Source organism: Simochromis diagramma, unplaced genomic scaffold (assembly GCF_900408965.1).
Source record: "Simochromis diagramma unplaced genomic scaffold, fSimDia1.1 OVJJ01000596.1, whole genome shotgun sequence".
Lineage (NCBI taxonomy): Eukaryota > Metazoa > Chordata > Actinopteri > Cichliformes > Cichlidae > Simochromis > Simochromis diagramma.
The window spans coordinates 19,921,530-19,940,252 of record NW_024387245.1 but is presented as its reverse complement, the minus strand read 5'-3'; the positions used below and the strand labels follow the sequence as shown (position 1 = coordinate 19,940,252).

General features: G+C 41.3%; 1 protein-coding gene across 1 annotated transcript; it reads right to left on the bottom strand.

Moving 5' to 3' along the window:
* Nucleotides 1–12,091: 12,091 nt before the first annotated feature.
* Nucleotides 12,092–18,213, bottom strand: barhl1b (BarH-like homeobox 1b). Its single transcript, XM_040000772.1, has 3 exons — nucleotides 16,742–18,213; nucleotides 14,189–14,411; nucleotides 12,092–13,198 (listed from the first exon to the last, which is right to left on the bottom strand). Exons 1-3 carry the CDS (start codon nucleotides 17,190–17,192, stop codon nucleotides 12,895–12,897), a joined length of 978 nt encoding a protein of 325 aa, XP_039856706.1. The 5' UTR covers nucleotides 17,193–18,213; the 3' UTR covers nucleotides 12,092–12,894.
* Nucleotides 18,214–18,723: the final 510 nt, after the last annotated feature.

The following is an 18,723-nucleotide window of genomic DNA, read 5'->3' as shown; positions in this document are numbered from 1 at the left end:
TAACTTCATCAGAAGACTCACTAAACGCTCAATTTATTTTTTTTAAATTAGAATTTTCTGGCAATTACTTCATGGTTCAGGCTTTAAAGGGCTCAAATTCTCTCATATACATATATATTTTTCAAATTGATAAAAATTCAAGACTGCAGATTCAGAGCTGAAAAGAAGACCATTAATAAACAAAGAAATCAAGCAGCAACAACAAGCTTTCTGTATCCTTGGATACTGTGCATCTGGAAAATATTTAAGGCCTGGATTGCAAATCCAGATCAGATTTCTGTTTGGTTTTCTTTGATAGTTTTTGTTAACCAAAGAGCTTAGAAGTGCCAGAATCACTCTCTTTTCACAAGGTCACTTCTTAAGAAAATTCCTAATTTTTGAGAACAGGTGCATCTAACGTGCATCTCACTTTCCCATAAGATCCTCAGCAGGTTGGTGTAGGTAAGCTATAGTTACTCCTCTGTGGTGTTTGTGTATCGGCCTCCTTGCCACACTGTGCTGGCTTTGCCTGGGTCTTCATATCAGCGGGTCTATCTTTCCCACCCCCTGCTGACTCCTCGCCTTTCCTTCGCCGCATCTTATAACTCAACCTCCCCTTTCTTTAATACTCCGTTAGCTGCGCCAATTACTCTATCTGCGCGAGCCATCTCCCCACTCCTTGCCTCCCCTGGCTGCTAATCCTCTCTCCGTCCTAACTGAAGGGGACAGCAGCTCTTTGAGGTCACACGCCAGTGTGGTGTTAAAACGGAGAGCCCGGTTACAGAGTGACACATCTCTTCATCCCGATCAGCTTCTCCTATGTATATATATATATGTGTGTGTGTGTGTGTGTGTGTGTGTGTGTGTATATACGCTCTGTTGCTATTATTGTCTGAGCCTCTTCCCCGTTTCTGCCTCGTCTCCTCTTTCTGCTCCTGGGGGTCAGGAAGCAACCTGGAGCCAGAAGCAGTCTACAAATTGTCAGAGAAGCCCAGAAGAAGAAATGGAGGCTCGAGGCCCCTAGTTCATTATGACTCAGGATGTGAGTTAGGCAGCAGTATGTGTTGACATTGTCATAGTTATCACTGGAACATCTGTGTACGGCCTGTCAGAGGTGTGTGTGTGTGTGTGTGTGTGTGGTGGCATGCATACACATATTGCAGACATGTGTGCTCTCTGTGCATTTTTTCCTGTTTTTTTTTTTTTTTATGTGAGTCCATGTGGAGAATGATAGCTCCAGGTTTGGATGGCGGCGTCTTGGCACCCTCGGGTCTGCTGAAACCTGCCTCTGCGCAGGATCAAGGGGTGCAGGGGCTGCTGCCGCACCCAGCCAGCCTGACTGCACGCCAGCTGCAATCCCCAACGCCTCCGCCACATCCTTGGCAGTCTGCTCCCCTGCCCTTTTTCCTCCCCGCTCTGGCAACCTCCGAGCTTCTTGTGAATTTATTTTATTCCTGCCTCCTCGTCTTCACACCTCAGGATAGGTGACATACATTGAGGCTATTAGATGAGGGGGCTTGATCAGCGGGCAGTTGATAATTGCTCAACCTTTAAATGTGCTTAAATCACATATTTCTGAGTAGTTTCACTGTAAATAGTCCCATCATCTATTAAAAAAATCTCCAACAAGCACGATGGAGCAAGGGTATAAATTATGCTGCAGAGCTGTGGAGAAAAATGTTTGATGTGATGGATTTTTATGGGGAGCCTGTTTATCTTTGTACTCATGTCAGTGTTTACAAATATGTTGGAATTATTTTGTATGGCTCACAGTATTTGTCCTTTACTGCGTGTAAGAGGATGCTGATATTCTTAGGTAAAAAAAAAAAAAAGTGTTATGAGAGCTGTCAGGAAAAGTTGATTCCCATAAACAGGCTAACTTGAGACATCTGTTGTGAGAAGCACTTGAATCACTATTTACTGTTTTGCAAATTTCCGCTGCACATCATAACTTGTTGGGGTGTTTTTTATATTGTTTATTCTCAGCCAAGTGGGAGAATTTGTTGTGTTTTCTTGGGATGTTATTATGGTTGAGTTCGGGGACTGTCAAAGGGACACGGCGCTGCGCAGTTAAACTGGGACTCTCAGTACCCATCAGGCCCCTGTGAGTCTTTGTGAAGACGACACCACAGAAGGCGCCTTCCAGTGAAAGCGTCACATCCAGTTAGCAGACACCCAGCTTGCTAAAGAGGTTAAACTGCTGCGCCTGGCACAGCCAATTGTATTGATAACCGTTTGAAGCTAGTTTTCTCTCCTACCTGGCATCACGCTTCACATGCTTTATTCAGCTTGCCACTCCAGACAAACTTCAAAATAGGAGAGTGTGTTTTCCCCCCACTCAGGTGTATACAGGTGTGGGTGTCTGTGGGTGTCTGTGTTTATGAGTGTGTGTGCAGAGCTAGGGGCCTTTGCTGTTGTTTGTTTGTGCTGCCTCCGTGCTCTAAACCGGGCCTCTGATCTCCCAGGCAAGATGCCTCCAAATTCCTCTGCTGTTCCTTCTCCATGTAAATATATCGGTGTCAGTTTGTCTGATGATGAAATGCGCATTACGATCGTGAGCAAGGCAGGGAAACCACGGCGCTTCTTTTGCGATTAAAGCCATCCTCTCGGCAGTGTGAGATCTCCGGCTTCTGCGTGATTCAGAGAATAAAGTTTCTGCAGCAGAAAAGTGTCTCCTCTTGACTTCTCGGCCTATTCCTACTTTTGCTTTACTCCTCTCGGCTGTCTTTCTTGACTCTCTATCTCTCACTCCACCACTCTTGCCTTATTGGCTTGTTAGCCCGAGGTCCTCGCTGTGGCCTGGAGTTATGGCTCTGTCGGGCAGGTGCTTGGCCAGCCCTGGGGGTCCTCAGAGGCAAATGGCATGTCAAGAAGTGGTCACTGAGGTAGATTGTCTTCCCCGTCATCAACATCAGCGCCACCGGTCTCACTTGTCCAATTAGGGGCTTTTTGGCTCCCCTTTAAGTCCCCGACCCGTCCACTCTTGACTGATTCTCCAACATCAGTGACCCCAAGACGGACACACCTGACACCCTCCATGAGTGTGTGAGATACACATAAATTCTGTGTGTGTGCAGACAAGTGGAAACAAACACAGTAAAATATTGACCTCTTGTTTTTATGTGTGTGTGGGTACATATACACACGAATATGTTGTTTATGGACAGCTGACATCACGCATACATAAATACTACTAAATTAACCCAAGAAAAATAGCATGTGGGTTTCAAATCCTCACTGATTCCAACTACTTAGAAAGTCATTTTATATCATTGCTGCGTAAAAACAGAATGCAGTGATTTGCAAATCTCATAAACCCAGAATTTTTCACAATAGAAGACAGAAAACACATCAAATGTTTAAACTGACACATATTAGTATTTCATGGATAATATTAGCTTGTATTCAATTTGATGGCAGAAGCACGCTGCTGGGACGGGAGGAACAAAAGGCTGGACAAGTAAGTACTACAATGAAACAATTAGAGAAAGATTTAGCAACTAATTAAGTTCATTGGCAACAGATCAATAACATGATTGGCTAGAAAAAGAGCATTTTAGGCATTTGTGGTACTGTTTAAAATTGCAAAAACTTTAATATCTCATAATCTACACTACATAATAGCATCAAAGATTCCAAGAATCTGAAGAAATCTCTGTGCGCAAAGAACAAGGATCCCTGTGACCCAAGGGCCTTTAGTCAGCACTGCATTGTTCCTGTGACATCCACAAATGCAGGTTGAAGCTCGATCATACAAAGACGAAGACATATGTGAATATGATCAAGAAAGGCTGCCGTGTTCTCTGTGCCAAAGCTCATTTAAAACGGACAATGAAGAAAACTGTTCTGTGGTCAGACAAATCAAAATGTGAATATCTTTTTGGAAAACATGAGCACTGGATTCTCTGGACTAAAAAATGAGAAAGACAATCCTGGTTGATCAGCGCTTATTCAAAAAACCTGCATCTCTGATGGCATGTACAGTAGTGCCTATGAAACTGGCACCTTGCACATCTGGAAAGGCACAAACATTGCTGAAAGGTACATAAAGGCTATTTTATCCAGCTGGAGTCTTTTACAGGGAAGGATTTGCATATTTCAGCAAGACAATGCTAGACTGCATCTATTAGCACGTATACAATGTTAAACACGGATGGTCCCAACTTTACTGCCATCAAATTCAATATTATTTTTCTTAAAATGATACATTTGGTATGTTTTCTGTGTTCTTTTTTTCAGTGTTTTTTTAAACAGCATCCGGGTATTTTCACGTTTATTGAACTCTGATATAAAATGGATGTTAATTTGTTTGCTCTCAGTTGAATAGAGCTGAACACTAATGGGACAGTGCTGGTAGTCTTGTATTAGTAGCCTAACAGCTGCCTGCCTTTTGATAATGACAATAAATCAGCGGGATCTTTTTACATGCAAATCAAACCAAGGCTGTGCTAGTATTCCTGCCTGCCATCGCTGATCGAATCGATTGTTGTGTGCTCGCTCGCTCGCTCACTCCCCTGTAGGCTGCAAGCAACATCAATTACTTCCATTCCTGACTGAAACCACGCCGTTGCTCCCTTGACGCATCTGCAACTTTCCCATAATTTATCCACAGCCAAGACTCGAGTCAATCTGACTAAATTCTATGAAGAAAAATCAGCTGATCTATACCAGCCTGTAAACCGTCATGCTTGGCATATTTAGTTCTCTTAGATGTAGATTTCATTTTGTTGCTTTTCTCTGTTTTAGCTTTAGGCGCACACCATCATTATATATATTTGGATGGTCGAACAGTATCAGATCAGTGATTTTTATAATGCATCTTTAAAGACTTAATGACAGAAACCCTGTAGGTGAGACACTTGATCATGATGACTGAATTTCTCCTATTAACCCTGTTTCCAAACTCCCTCATTTCACTAATGCAGCAATCAGCCCACTGGCAAAGGTGGGTACCTGTTATCCAGCGACATACTACTTTTTGGAGGGGCTTTTTTTTGCCTCCACCCTTCGCTTACCCACTTCTTTGTCCTCACCTCGACACGCAGACAGGGAGTGAGGAAGGCCTAATTCAAAAAAAAAAAAAAAAATGCGTGGTCTTGCTCTGCTCTCTGCCCTCCACCAGGAGACAGAGTGTGAGAGAACTGCCAGACATCACACAGAAGCAGCACTGAAAAATACATGTATACCACTCCTCATCTCTTATTGATGGCCTCTCCTCCCTTTATGTTTATGAGGTGAGAGGCCTCCCTGTGGCCCCGACAGTGACCCAGAGGATCCACTGGGGTGTGCAAGAAACTGCCTGTTCCCTCTGATTGAGCCCTCTTTCAAATCAAACCACAGTGTGCACATTCTTCCACATGTATAAGTACATTTATGCTGTGCTGAAGAGGGGAAAAAAAGGCTGCTTTTCCAGAATTTGAAGGACCAGCTTTATTATGAGATTGCTGACCTTGGTTGTTAGATAGAGGAAAAAAATATATTTTTAAAGGTCTGACCTGTTGTGATTAAATTTTTGCCACCTAATCAGGACCGTGAAACTTCCCAGTTTACAAATATGAAAATGGCAAATGTCTTCTGTTGTCTGGCAAGTGAATTTCTTATTTGTCTGCATCCGTTTTCTTTAATTTTGCGTTTTCCTGCAGACGTGTAACATGTCAAGGCTGAAAAATAGAAAGACCACCAATAATTTGTTTTGATTTATTTTTTATTTATTTATTTATTTCCCATTTTCTCAAATATCTTTGTCTAGACTGAACAGTGTAAGATTTACTCACTGTTGGTCCCAGAGGCATTTGTAGCGCTTGCTGACCGTTGGGGGTCAGGGCCTCGGGCTGTTTTTTTCCCCCTTTTGCCATGTTGTTTGACCGGAGTGGTTGCAGAGAGGGCAGTGTGGCAGGTGAAAAAGCCTGACATAACAAGGTATTGATTGGATAATCGGCGTCATCTGATAGTAGTGTGGCTTACACCAACCCCTGCTGAGAACAACACGGCTTTAAACACTGTATGGGAAAAGTGGAAGTCCATTCAAGAAGAAATATATTCTAAAACTTCAGTGGCCCTGGTTTCAGGACAGTTTGTTAAACATTAAAAAGTAAAATAAAACAAAAAACTGTCATTTAAGAAATGTCTCACACTGATAGAACAAAAGAAGCTGTTTTTTTGGGGGGGGGGGCATCAGGAGTTTACAAACATTTTCCCACATTTATCAGAAAAAATAAATAAATAAATAAATAATAATAATAATAATAATAGCTAGCTCTATAAAGTTAATGCTAGCTATTATTATTATTGGGGTGTGTCATGAACTAATGAATCTGTCTTTTAAGAGGACAACAGGCTTAACATATTTCGAAACTAGTTTGCGTTGATTATTTGTGTACAATTAAAAACAAAAGATTCAGATTCAGGTGTCGACTCAGACAAAGCTCCGTATGATGAAAACTGTTCAGAGTTGAAGATATGGGAGAAATTTCCTGTAATATTTTCAATTGGCAGACGTTGACAAGAAGAAATAAATAGAACGCAACATTACCGTCATTTAATCCTGCTTATTTAAAAGCTGCTAGAAAGAGTTGACTCCATGCCCAGGCTTGCCTTTGTTCCGCTAGCCTTTGTTACCCAGTGAGCTCTGATTTAGCGCTTCTTTCATTGGTCTTTGTGAATGAAACGAGTCGCATTATTGTGGGTGTTTCCATAATCTAAAAAAGAAAAGACGACTTTTCAAAAACTATTTGAAAGCTTTTACGAGTTACATAAACTTTAGCTAAAATTACTTTGTGAACACAAAAAAACTACAGCGTCCATCAAACTGCCATCATGCCATTGTTAATTCATCTTGTGTACATTTTTTTCTTGTTTCTTGTTGAGTCAGGATGTTTAACCCAAGAACATCCAGAGGTTGTGGGAAGTTGTCCTGTTCAAAGGCGAGAAAAGATTAAACACTGAAAAGGCTAAAGAACATTTTTTTGGTTCTTTTTCGAAAAAAGCTCTTTAGTTATGAGCTTAGTTGAAAATATCAGGATTGTGATTTTTTTTTTTTTTGTACATCACACCGAAACCATTTTTTGTGTGTTAGCGACCTTTTTTGTTTTGTTTTTTGTTTGTTCTGCTGACTAACCAGTGAAGGATATGTAACACTATCAAATAATGGTAATTTAGCTATTATAATAATGCTGGAAACAAGGCAATTTATTGATCTCTTACCAACACTACTTTAGTAAAACATTAGCTCGCGTTTTGATTACCATACTTTAGGACTAATAGCTGGCTAGCAAGCTAGGTAGCCTTCACCAGACTAACTAATAAGAAACTTTTGCTGACCTAACTCAAATAACACGATCCAAAATGTTTGCATTACTGTTGCTTTAACGACTGAAATCTTTGGCTGATACCAATGACGATGTTTAAAATGACAATTTAGCTGATACCTAATGTGGATACAGCTTTGTTGCTATTTATCTCTTTCTTTTTTTGACAACGAAACAAGGACGTCTAAAAAGTCTCTCACCCTTTTTTCATACTAGATTTGGAAGACAAGATTTGGAGTTCCTGGTGTATAATGATTGCGAAATTGATGCTTCGCAACATTAAACAGCATCCTGTATGCTAACTGGCTGATATTAGCCTATTGCTGGATCAATAAATTTCTGTATCTTTAACTTATTTTCTAAGCTTCATCCAATTTTAGTGAAAAAAAATAGAGAAGGAAGGTTTTTTAAATACACTTTCAGTCAGTTTTTATCAGTGGTACTGAAGTTCTTGGTGGTTTTAACGATGCCAGAATGTATCGTCCTAAAACTACAACATATGCCAGTTTCAGTCAACATATTGGCATGTGTGAGATATTCTTTCTCCTCTGCAGTCCAGTGGAAGAAAATACAGAAATTAGATGTTTCAACTGTAGACTGTGTGTGCGTCTTCACTGAGTCGATCCCCCAGTTCTCCTCTCCTCTTCTCTCCTGTCTTCCTCCCTAACCCTCCTTGTGATCCGAGAGGAAAGCTTTCATTATTTGCTGAGATTGGGATGTCAATCCCCGCGCCCCTGACCCAAGTTTGTAGTTCTCCGCAGTCATATTGGGGAAATGATTAGTGGGGTTATCTCCCCTCCACTCCACCAGGCTTTCATTCCTCCTCACGGCCCTCTGTACCTCCAGGCAAGGAGCGGATCTCTAACTGGGAGGCTGCTGCTCTCCTTTTACTCCTTCTCACTCCCTCTTTACACTTACTGATACTTCATCATGTTCTTCATCTTTTTAAGCGTCTCTGTTCATTGCTGCGTCAGATTATTTTAAAAATAACCTCTCCTTTCTCTTCAGCTATTGGGCCAAAGGAAATTTTAGTGGAGTGAATGAAGTCGTGGGTGACTCTGTATGGAAGCGAGGACTAGCTCAGGCTAAAGTGTGCCTCATTTTGCTTGCTTTTTATACTGAAGCAACACACATAAAAGATCCCTGCATCGAGCTTTGGTTCATTTATATTTTTGCTGTGAAGACTAAAGCATTATGAGTCTTTTATATTTTTATATAATAGACTAGTTTGCCATGTTTTTGGAGAGATACAAATATACATTTTTAGATTTCTAATTTCTCTTTTATGTTCCAAAGAACAGGTTTAAAACACCACCCTTTGTGGAAAAACTGGCAGAAAAATCTTTAACATTCTTTGTTTTTAACAACCAAAGTCAAACACTGTGTTTGGATTATTACACACTTGAGGATCTGTGTGTAATAAAGCGATTTTGCTTTGTTTTGAAACACTTGTGTGCTATGATGGCTTCAAACGTTATTCCAAAATGACCCAAATGCACATAGCATGTGGGATGGAGACTTTAGGGATGTGGGGATAAATTGATATAATTTCTTATCTGACTGAGCACAGATATAATGGCCCAAATGAAAGCACATTTCGCTTGTGCGCACGAAACTGTAAAATTAGAGCTTTTCTTTTATGGCTATTGTTCAAGGGGGGGAAACACGGCAAATTAGGCCATGCGTTTCTTGAACATTTTAATTGATCTATTTTTCATCTTCCCTCGCGGATTTTTTTTTCTTTTTTAAAAAAACAAAACGCTGGCAGTGCATCGCAACAGTCTTACTGCAAGCTGCACATGTGCCTCATTGGTCCACTGAAAGAAATAAAAGGAAATATAAAAGCTTTCACAACACGAGCATAATGCAAATTACGCTTTGATTGTCTCTTAATTTCATCAAAAGGTTGATGGTTTCTTTTGTTTACTTTTTTTTCTTTTGAATTAATATTATTAGTGGAGTCCGTGGGATTAGGCAGAGTCACTGATCTTTTGGGTTTAAGCCTTTTTTTCCCTTTTTTTTTTTTTTTTTTTTTTTTTTAATGTCAGTCGGGAGCTCAACGAGACTCCATCCGCACTTCATTAACCCTGAGCCCGGGACAATCCACGGTAAGAGCCGGGGGATTTACCACCAGCCTTTCACATGCAAAGAATAGAACAAAAAATCTCCGAGTCATCCAACAAGACACACGGGGGCTTTTGCTTATATAATCAGCTGTGCACTTTGCAAGTATACTCCCCCCACCCCCTTTTTTTTCCCCTCCCCCCCCAAAAATGTCTCGTTGTTAACTGAATCGGTCACGGATCCTTGTGATGGGACTATAATGATCTTTTGGCAAGTTGGGAGGTGATTTTTTTCTCCTTCTCTTCACTTTCCCAGTCGTCAAAACCCGCCGGGCCGGCTAACTGTATTTTTAATGCAATTTTACGCATCATGAAAGCGCACGTTATCGGGCCGTCAGTCTGATATTTCACGGCATGGTCAGCCACTAAGTGGAGCCCCCAGATAACAGGTGCCTTGCGTGGAGGACAGCAGGGGGAGCTGGCTATCAAACCCATTATCGACTTTCAATTAAAACCTATTAAAGTCTTTTGTCTAATCGTTAACATCCTACATGCCAAGTCGTGTCCGTCAGCCTGAACTCCTTTAACCCCCAAAGCGCCATGGCCGAATAACTTGGGTCCACACAGACTTGGAGGATGAGAGTGGGGTTGGTGCATGGGTGGCTGATTGAAATTTGTAAGGATGAAGGGAGGGGTTGTGGTGGTAGTTGTGGTGGAGCCGCTGACCAGCTGTCCCCACGCTGATCCCCGGTCTGCAGTCAGCTCCAGCCCGGTCACCAGCTGTTGGAGCCGTTTGGCAGAGGAGCGCGCATCCAGCACCCTCAAGGAAAAAAGAAGGATGGAAACAATCAATTTCCAAATGGGGATCATTTAAGGCACTTAAACAATTGCGCACATGACATTAATATTTCATCTCCTGCATTGTTTATGGAAAACGAATTGGAGTCGCTGCTGTTAATTTAGAAAAGTGGGAATGAGAGAGAGAAAGCGAGAGGGAGGAAGGGAGGGAGGATGGCAGGAGACAGGGGCTCCATTTTGGACAGAATACCCTTCTGCTTTGTTGGCCCTCCTTTAAAGACATTAGCTGGAATTGATCTTTGATTGCACTTTTGAATGTGTGTGTGTGTGTGTGTGTGTGTGTGTGTGTGTGTGTGTGTGTGTGTGTGTGTGTGTGTGTGTGTGTGTGTGTGTGTGTGTGTGTGTGCACTGTCCGCGTGCGCTCTTGCTCCTTTTGTTTAATTATCTGTAAAGCCCTTTGCTGTCAAAAAAGGAAACGAAACACCCGATGAGCGCAACTAATAATAATATTAAGTGGAAAAAACCGCACTAACATTTCCAGAGACGTCTGCTTTTTTTTTTTTTTTGCAAAGATTAGAAAAAGTGACAACTGTCCACCTTTCCATTAATTAAAATCAACACCACCAAACCAAACAGAGGAGGGATAGACAGTTTTTTCCTATAACTTCTTCATGTAAAGTGATTTAAAGCAGCAGGATGCATCTCCCCAACTTTTACTCAATAACACTGACATTCCTTAAAATGTCTTTTTAATAAATCCCACTGACGTTTCGCTAAACATCAAACAGGACTCTGCTCATACCTTCATACTGCTCATACAAAATTCTTCTTCTTCTATTCTATTTTCGTTTTTTTTAAAATGCCAAATGAAAAAAGAAAAATACTCAAAATGTTTTTTTTGCTTTTTAAATAAGCTGTATTTGTTTAAAGATACTTTTTGCTATGTAAGCGGATAATAAGTTTTTTTTTAAAAAAACAAACAAACAAAAAAACGGCGCATGTGTACACAGCGCAATCCGAAATAAAGAGTACCCCCCCCCCCCCCCCCCCCCCCCCCGCCCGCCCATAAAAAGAAGCTAATTCAGCACAACACGATCCCCAAAAAAATCAGAGCTTCGAGCTATCGTTGGCTTCCTCTTGGCTGCATCAGACGGCACCAAGTGTTGCTGCTGTTTTTGTCCACCTCGTGTAGCTTCTTCTGCGTGATGCCCCGCGTCCACGTGTTGATTCCACCTGAAAAGCCCTCCCGTCACACACTCAAGCAGCCACTTGATTAAATGAAAGACTTTTATTTCCACATTTATAAAAGTAATTCTCTTTTACATCAAATCCCCCCTTTTTTTCTGTCCAACTTTTGCTGTGAATTTCACCAGGAAAAAGAAAAAGAAGAAAAAAAGAACTTCACGAAATTGGGGAGATAATTTGGGGGAAAGCTAGAGGAACGAAAATTTTAATAATAATAATAATAATAATAATAATAATAATTAATAATAATTAAAAAATATATAATTAAAAACGATCCAGGAGATATACGAGAACCACTCCACAAGTTTGATATCTGCAATATACATTTTTTTCACCAAAGGGGAGTATTAACAATTAAGGGTTATCACGGGTTTCATATGAAGTAACATAAGTAATCCACAATGTTCAAATACATCTATAGCAAATCAACAGGCGGTTACACCTGTATGCGGACCCGAGTCCAATCATTTATCGAAAAAAATACAAAATGAATAATCACTGAGGTGATTGCCTTCCCCTCTGCGGGGATCAAACAGCTTTTAAATAAATTACTTGACAACTGTACTCCGCTAAAAACTTCAACTAAGAACAAGAAAAAGACTTTTATAGATTTCTTTCTTTCCATATCTCTCCTGTATATGTGCCTACACGTGGGTCCGGGCAGGTAGTCCATCCTTTCTCAGACAATATGTGTTTTTGTTTTTTTTGTGTGTTTTTTTTCTGTATAATTTCTGATGGCTAATCTAGCCTATTATGTTATACTGGATCACCGTGGTCTGAAAGAGACGCACTAACAGATCAAACAAACGGGAAAAAATTTTCTTTTAAAATCAGTCTTTTTAGGTTAAAATGCAAAATATTCTTATTTACAGGTTCATGACGGCTTCACGTGTAAAGAAAAATCAATGACAACCTAGAAAATCAACGAAAATAGAAAGAAAATCCCTTCATTGTTCCGTTAGCTCTTCAAATAAGCTATTATTCAAATTACAGGGGTGGTTGTTCGTTTCCACTTTTATAATAATAATAATAATAATAATAATAATAATAATAATAAAGGTCTAATTAGCATTGAACTGAAGGTCAAAGTGCCACCGACAAATGCAGTTTATCTGTTTTTTGGGAAAAACACTGAATACTGTAATTGGGTTCAAATAAATACATAACTTAGATGCTTTGATTCATATTGAAAAATAAATAAGTTATAAATAAAGTTCCTGCCCCCAAAGACACAAAGAAAAAGAAAAAAACTTCCATACAGGCAGCGGGGGGTCTCAGTCACAAAGGTCCGTCCGTCTGGGTTCATCGTGGATCAGTTTTCACCATTTAAAGGCCGAACAGTTTGTTTTAGTCTTAGTTTTCTTCGGGTTTTTTTTTTTTAACTCTTTCTGTCTTTGTGTCGTTTATTCTAACGAGTCCCAAGCTGCCAGGATCGGCGAAGGAAAAACAAAAAAAAATAAAAATAATAAAAATAAGGAAAAATAATATCTGCAGGGGCCCGCTCACCGCTGCTGAGCTGGCCGGGGAAGCACGCCGCTCATAGGAGGCAGGGGAGGCGGAGGAGGTGGCGGCTCGCTAGCCCCCTGCAGGCCGTGGAGCAGGATCCGAGGAACCAGGGGTCTCTGCAGGGCCGGCGGGGGCGCCGATGGGCCTCTGTACAGATAGAGGGCAGCTCCGGGGTCCAGGTTGGACACTAGGCTCTGCGGGTAGAAGTACGGGGACGGGAACATCCTCTGCAGGGCGGAGTAGTTTCCAGCTTCGGCCAGAAGCTCGAGTCCTACCGCCGTCTGCCTCTTCCACTTTGTCCTGGAAGAGATAAAAGATGTTTTTAGGTTTTAGCTTCTTTTTTTTTTAAGTGTGGAGCATATGTATATCTGAATACGTGTCTCGTGTTTGACACACCAAAATATCTCCCATCTGTTTACCTGGAATCCAATTAACATTCAAGTGAGGTTTTTTTTCTTTCTAAAATCACTAAAATCTCCAACCTGCCACATGTATTCACACCCAGCGATGTCTGTTAGGTTGCCAGTGTGCACTCCATGCAGGTGAATAATTCATACTAAAGATAATTGAGTAGATATAGTAGTTTGTTTGAATTATTAATATGCACACATGCAATGATACATTATTCATAGTCCAAAGTGTTGTTTTTATATTTATTTATGTCATTTAGCTGCCTCAGAGACAGACTGCAGATAAATAAAGTTATCTGAACCCAAAACTATTTTTATTTATTTTACATTTGTTTCCTGTGCAGCTTTGCTAATGTATTTGAAAAGCTGATAAAGAAAATATATTTTTGAGGTCAAGTGACATGTCTCCATTATGTGATGCCCTTTTAATTTTTTCTTAAGAGTATATAAAATACAAATATCCAGCACTAATCCACAGAAGTGCTGCCAGTCAATAAGTGCTCCCGTAGATGTACAAGTTAGAGCTGAAATTTTTATCTAATAAGAAGAAGAACAACAACAAAAAAATAAAAAAAAAAAATAAAGCAATTTGTCCCTCTACTTCAAACGTGAATGCTGTTTTTATGATTTGGGATCAGATGTCAGATATATTTAGTTATTCTAACATTTTATGGACCACACAATAAATCAATTAATAGAAAAAGGCAGGCTGATCAATAATCGAAGTTAATGGTTCGTTGTCGTCCCGCATTCACTCAGATATGAGGTGAAATCTTGCCACCTTCAGTTGGAAAACATGGCGTCCCGGGTCATGAGCCGGCCGTGAGAAACGAAATTAACCCCCACCCCACCCCCTTTTAGAAAACAGCAGCGTCTTTACCTCCGGTTCTGGTACCAGGTCTTGACCTGCGTGTCGGTGAGGTTGAGGGAGGCCGCCAGCTCCATGCGGTCCTGGACGCTCAGGTACTTCTGCCGCTCGAAACTGCGCTCCAGTTGGGCCAGCTGGTGGTCTGTGAAGGCTGTCCGGGCCTTCCTGGGCTTCTTCAGCCGGACCTGAGGGCTGTCTCTGCTGCTTGAGATCTCTCTGTCTCCCTCCTCTTTCACTGGTTGACAGAAACAGAGTGAAACCAAAGTTAAGGCCTCTCCCACAGCACACAGTAGATATTTTTTGCGTGCAGCCTCCACAAGAAGAGGAGGCTAATAAATCTGTGCATGACTGTCCTACAGGGCAAACAACTATCAGTAAACACAAACAGAATACATGGTTTGCCCTGTTACGTTGCGCTTACCTAATGTAGGATTTGAAGACGAAAACCACAAAAATACAGAAAAATTAATTTGACTTTAAGGATTTGTCAACATTTTTCTGCTTTTTGTGTGTAAAAAAAGCAAAAACTTATTTTGGAAAATTTTGATTGGAAATAAAATATATATCTATATCTATACAGATATATAGATATATACACATATGTTTGTGTGTGTGTGTATTAAGCCGAACTTTTGACCAGAAGGCTTTATTTTGTTTTTAAAGTTTCATTTTTAAATGAACACAAAATCACTTTCTGCGGGCTCCAAAGTGCACCGTTTAATCTGCAGATATAAAGAAATCAATTTTAAAAACATTTCTAATCTGAAAATATTTTATAATTTATTTTTTAACCAGCGATGAGTTGTATCTACGTTTTAGAAGAGCTGTCATTTTCGAGTGAAATCACGCCACTGGAAACTGCACCTATAGGCTTATGGAGCTGTTTGATTTGGCCTTAAATTGTTATGAAAAGCTTTTCCAATATTCACCCTTCCAATTTGATATTTTCCTGTTAGCAGATCCACAGCCTTTGTTCTTTGTACACGTGGTGTCGTGTCAGGACGAGCATTGATATGTAGTCCTTATAGTTAATTCTCTGATAGTTAAAAAATATAAAATAAAATAGAAGAAGAAGAAGAGAAAGAAGAAGAAAACAATAGAAGCGAGTAAGGCGAGAGATCTTGGTACTTGAATAGTTGAGTCGTCTCAAGAAGCACAATAATCCGCCTAATTGAGCCACAAGGGAAAGGACGAGCCTTTCAACCGCGACCGGAGAAACTTCACAGGACCGTGGACATGAGTGGAAATCAAGAGCTGGGCGGCCGGGCGCGGTTACAAATCTGATTAGCGCCGGGGACAAATTGCATCAAATCCCTGATATATTACAGGAGGCGGATTCGTGGAAATCAAAGTTACCGTGGCGGGAGCCGCGCGTGGGACCCGCGGCTTCTTCAATCAATCAGCGCGTCGCATCCACTCTGTGATGCACGTGAGCGCACGGGCGGAAAATGTTGAAGAAATCAGTGACTTTACGTTTAAATGAATAGCTTGCGAGAAAACATAATAATAATAATAATAATAATAATAATAGTAGTAGTAGTAGTTTGTAGGTGTATTAAGTGTGATTTTGTTTGTATTTCCTGTTGTAGCCCACAGCGGTGGAGTTCTTTCCAGGCACTGCTTCATTAAACTGTCAGTGGAGGTGGCACGTCTGTTATGGCTGACATGATTGGAAACAGAGAGGCCCTTGATGGCATTTATCTGGAGGCGACCCTGTCATCTCTACCATTCGTGCCTCACTGACATCAACAGATGCTTTACGGATATTCTGCTTAACGCAGAGCTTGAAGCGGACCACGCGTGTTTGCGTGTACAGGCAGGCAGCCGTTTTTGTTTTGTCTTGTTTTTTATTTATAATAACTTGATAAAAGGCTCTGGTCTGTCACCATCCAGAGGTAACCAAGCGCGACTCATTTCCACGTCGATATTTTGCTTATCGTTGGTCATCGTTCCGGTGACCTGCTACTAATCACATAAGAGCAGTATGTTTGTATGATCACCTGTGTCTGCATATTTTATTAGAAAAAAGATGCCTCGATTTTTGTTTTTATAGTAAAAAGATTGAATTATCAGGAAATAATTTAAGACGTTAAAAACGGAACTTTTATTTTATTTTTAATCACCAGTCAACACTCCAAAATATCCAAATTAGCCTTTATTTTGAAAAGCCGATCTGTTGTTGTTCCAACTTTATGCTCTATTTTCTTCCACATTACACTAGCTTACACATTTTGTGCCAGACCTTTACATGACCCTTTTATTTTATTTATGACTATCGTATGCAAAATAAAAGGCGAAGAACAATAAATCAAACATAAACATCATACAAAATAAATAACTGAATAAAGAAATAAGTAAAGGTTTTAAAGTGTTAAAATATAGATTTGAAAAACTCATTCAGTGGAATTTTTAACTACCAAAAGTTTTTTGTTTTTTTGTTTTTTTGTTGATGTTGTCTTGTTTGTGTGTTTGTTTGTTTTGCATGAGCCAAATATGTATTATGACGTACAGCAGGCTTGCCTCCATTCTCCTCTGTAGAGTAGGCAGGCAGTGTGGCACCCTTACCTTTATATTCACTGTCTGACGACGAGTTGCTGTGGATTTTCTCCATAAAGTCGTCCGCGATCTTCGAGGCCAGCCTCCCCGCCTCCTGAGTCGGCTGTCCATTGCTGGAGTAAGGAGCGCAGGCAGCCAGAGGCTTACAGTCCGCGAGAATATCTCTGATGAGAAACGACGAGGTCACGGTCCTCTGCTGAGACCCAGCAGATATCTGCGCGTGCTGCAGGTGCGGTGGTAGGCCGACGCCGTGACCTTGCCTCTGGGCTACCTCATCCACGCACTCCCTCCTCGGCGACGGAGGCGACGAACAGCCGCTCTCCACGTCTGATCTGGGGCTGAACTCCAGAGGGGAGCGGCACTCTCCCACCAGACTGTCCCCTTTGGACACCGGACTCCCAGGCCTGTGGGACAGCAGAGAGTCGATGCCAAAACTGGACCCATTGGCGGACGCCTCCATTGTCTTGATGAGACCTCCTCAAACTGACATTTGGTATTCAGGACAAGTTTTTATTTTAGGGCAGAAGGGGTTGTTTTAGTCTCAGCTGATCCAGAATAGAAGTGACCCCTTTCCGGCATCAACACAAATATTTTTGGATATGCTACAAATGAAGATAATTCACCCGCTACTTCCAGTCCCCCCGCCCCCAGCCGGCTTGTCGTTATTTTTAGGCCAGATATTTCCACGCTAAGATGAGTTACACGAATGGTCCATGATTCCAATGTTCGTCTTTCGGAAAAGTCTAAAAAAATAAAAGAGAAAGAGAGCGCGTGAGAGTCGAAGGAGTCTCTCTGAAATCAACCGTAGGAGTCACAATCGATTCGTTTGGCTTCCTTCGGGATCAACTCCTTCTGTTTTGAGTTCAGAAGCCTCTCCGGGTAGATGAAGCGATCATTGCTGACATCTCACCTGCAGAACCCGAAAATACCCAGAAATACGGAGGATTTGTGGAGCAGCAGCCGCAGCTCAACGGCGTCTTCGGGAAAAAGCTGTTCAGCACCATGGACAGGGACAGCGTCAACCCCGAGACGGGACCAGGGGACAGTTTTCAGGGCAGCTGGTCATGAGGCTTTGCGGAAGACAGAGGCAAACTGCTCGCATTCCTTCAAGGGGGTCGGGCAAACCTTTAATAAATAAATAAATCTTTTAAAAAAGAAACCCAGTAGAGTGTGAGAGAGAAGCGTCCGAGAGCTGCTGCAGGAAAAGAGAGCTGCAAAAGAGGAAGAAGCGGAGGACGCAGGACGATGAGATGCGCAACGCAAAAGCAAAAATAAAAAAAAAGCTGCGATAAACTGGGTTAAACAGTCACATCTGGCAAGTAAATTGACGAGATGTGGTTGGGGTGGGAGGGAATCCCAAAAAATTGAACTTGAGGAAAAGTCAGGAGCTAGGTTTTAAGAGCGCCTCGTCCACGTGAGTCCCCTGTGACAAGCCTTCATTGGTTGAGGGGAGCTGGAAGTGGACCTCCCCACACGCCCACTCTCTCTCGCTCCCCCCCCCCCCCCCCCCCCCCCTCCTCTCTCTCTCTCTCTCTCTGCCTCCCACCCTGACTCCCCCATCCTGGCTCATCCTCACTTTGATAAAAGAGACACTGAATTCATCAGGAGACTCAGATCCAACTGTTTACAGGCAATTTTCACACTGTTTGCTTTCATTACATCATTGATGAGGCTTATAATGGGGTTATTATGTGGGGCGGCTCGCTGTTTTTCTTCTCGACTCCTTTTCTTTGACTGGATTTGTTTCCCACCTCCACAGATTCCATTTATACAGTTTTCTTCCCTTCAACGATTTAGAGTTTTTTTTACTCTCACTAATTTTACTTTTAGTTAGTTTTTTTTTTATTTGTAGGATTTTCAGGTTTAACATCGATTACAACGATTGGCGGGTTTTGACATTGCACTATTAGTCTAGAGCAATGCCAAAATTATTATTATTATTGTTGTTGTTATTATTATTATTATTATTATTATTAATAAGTTATTATTAA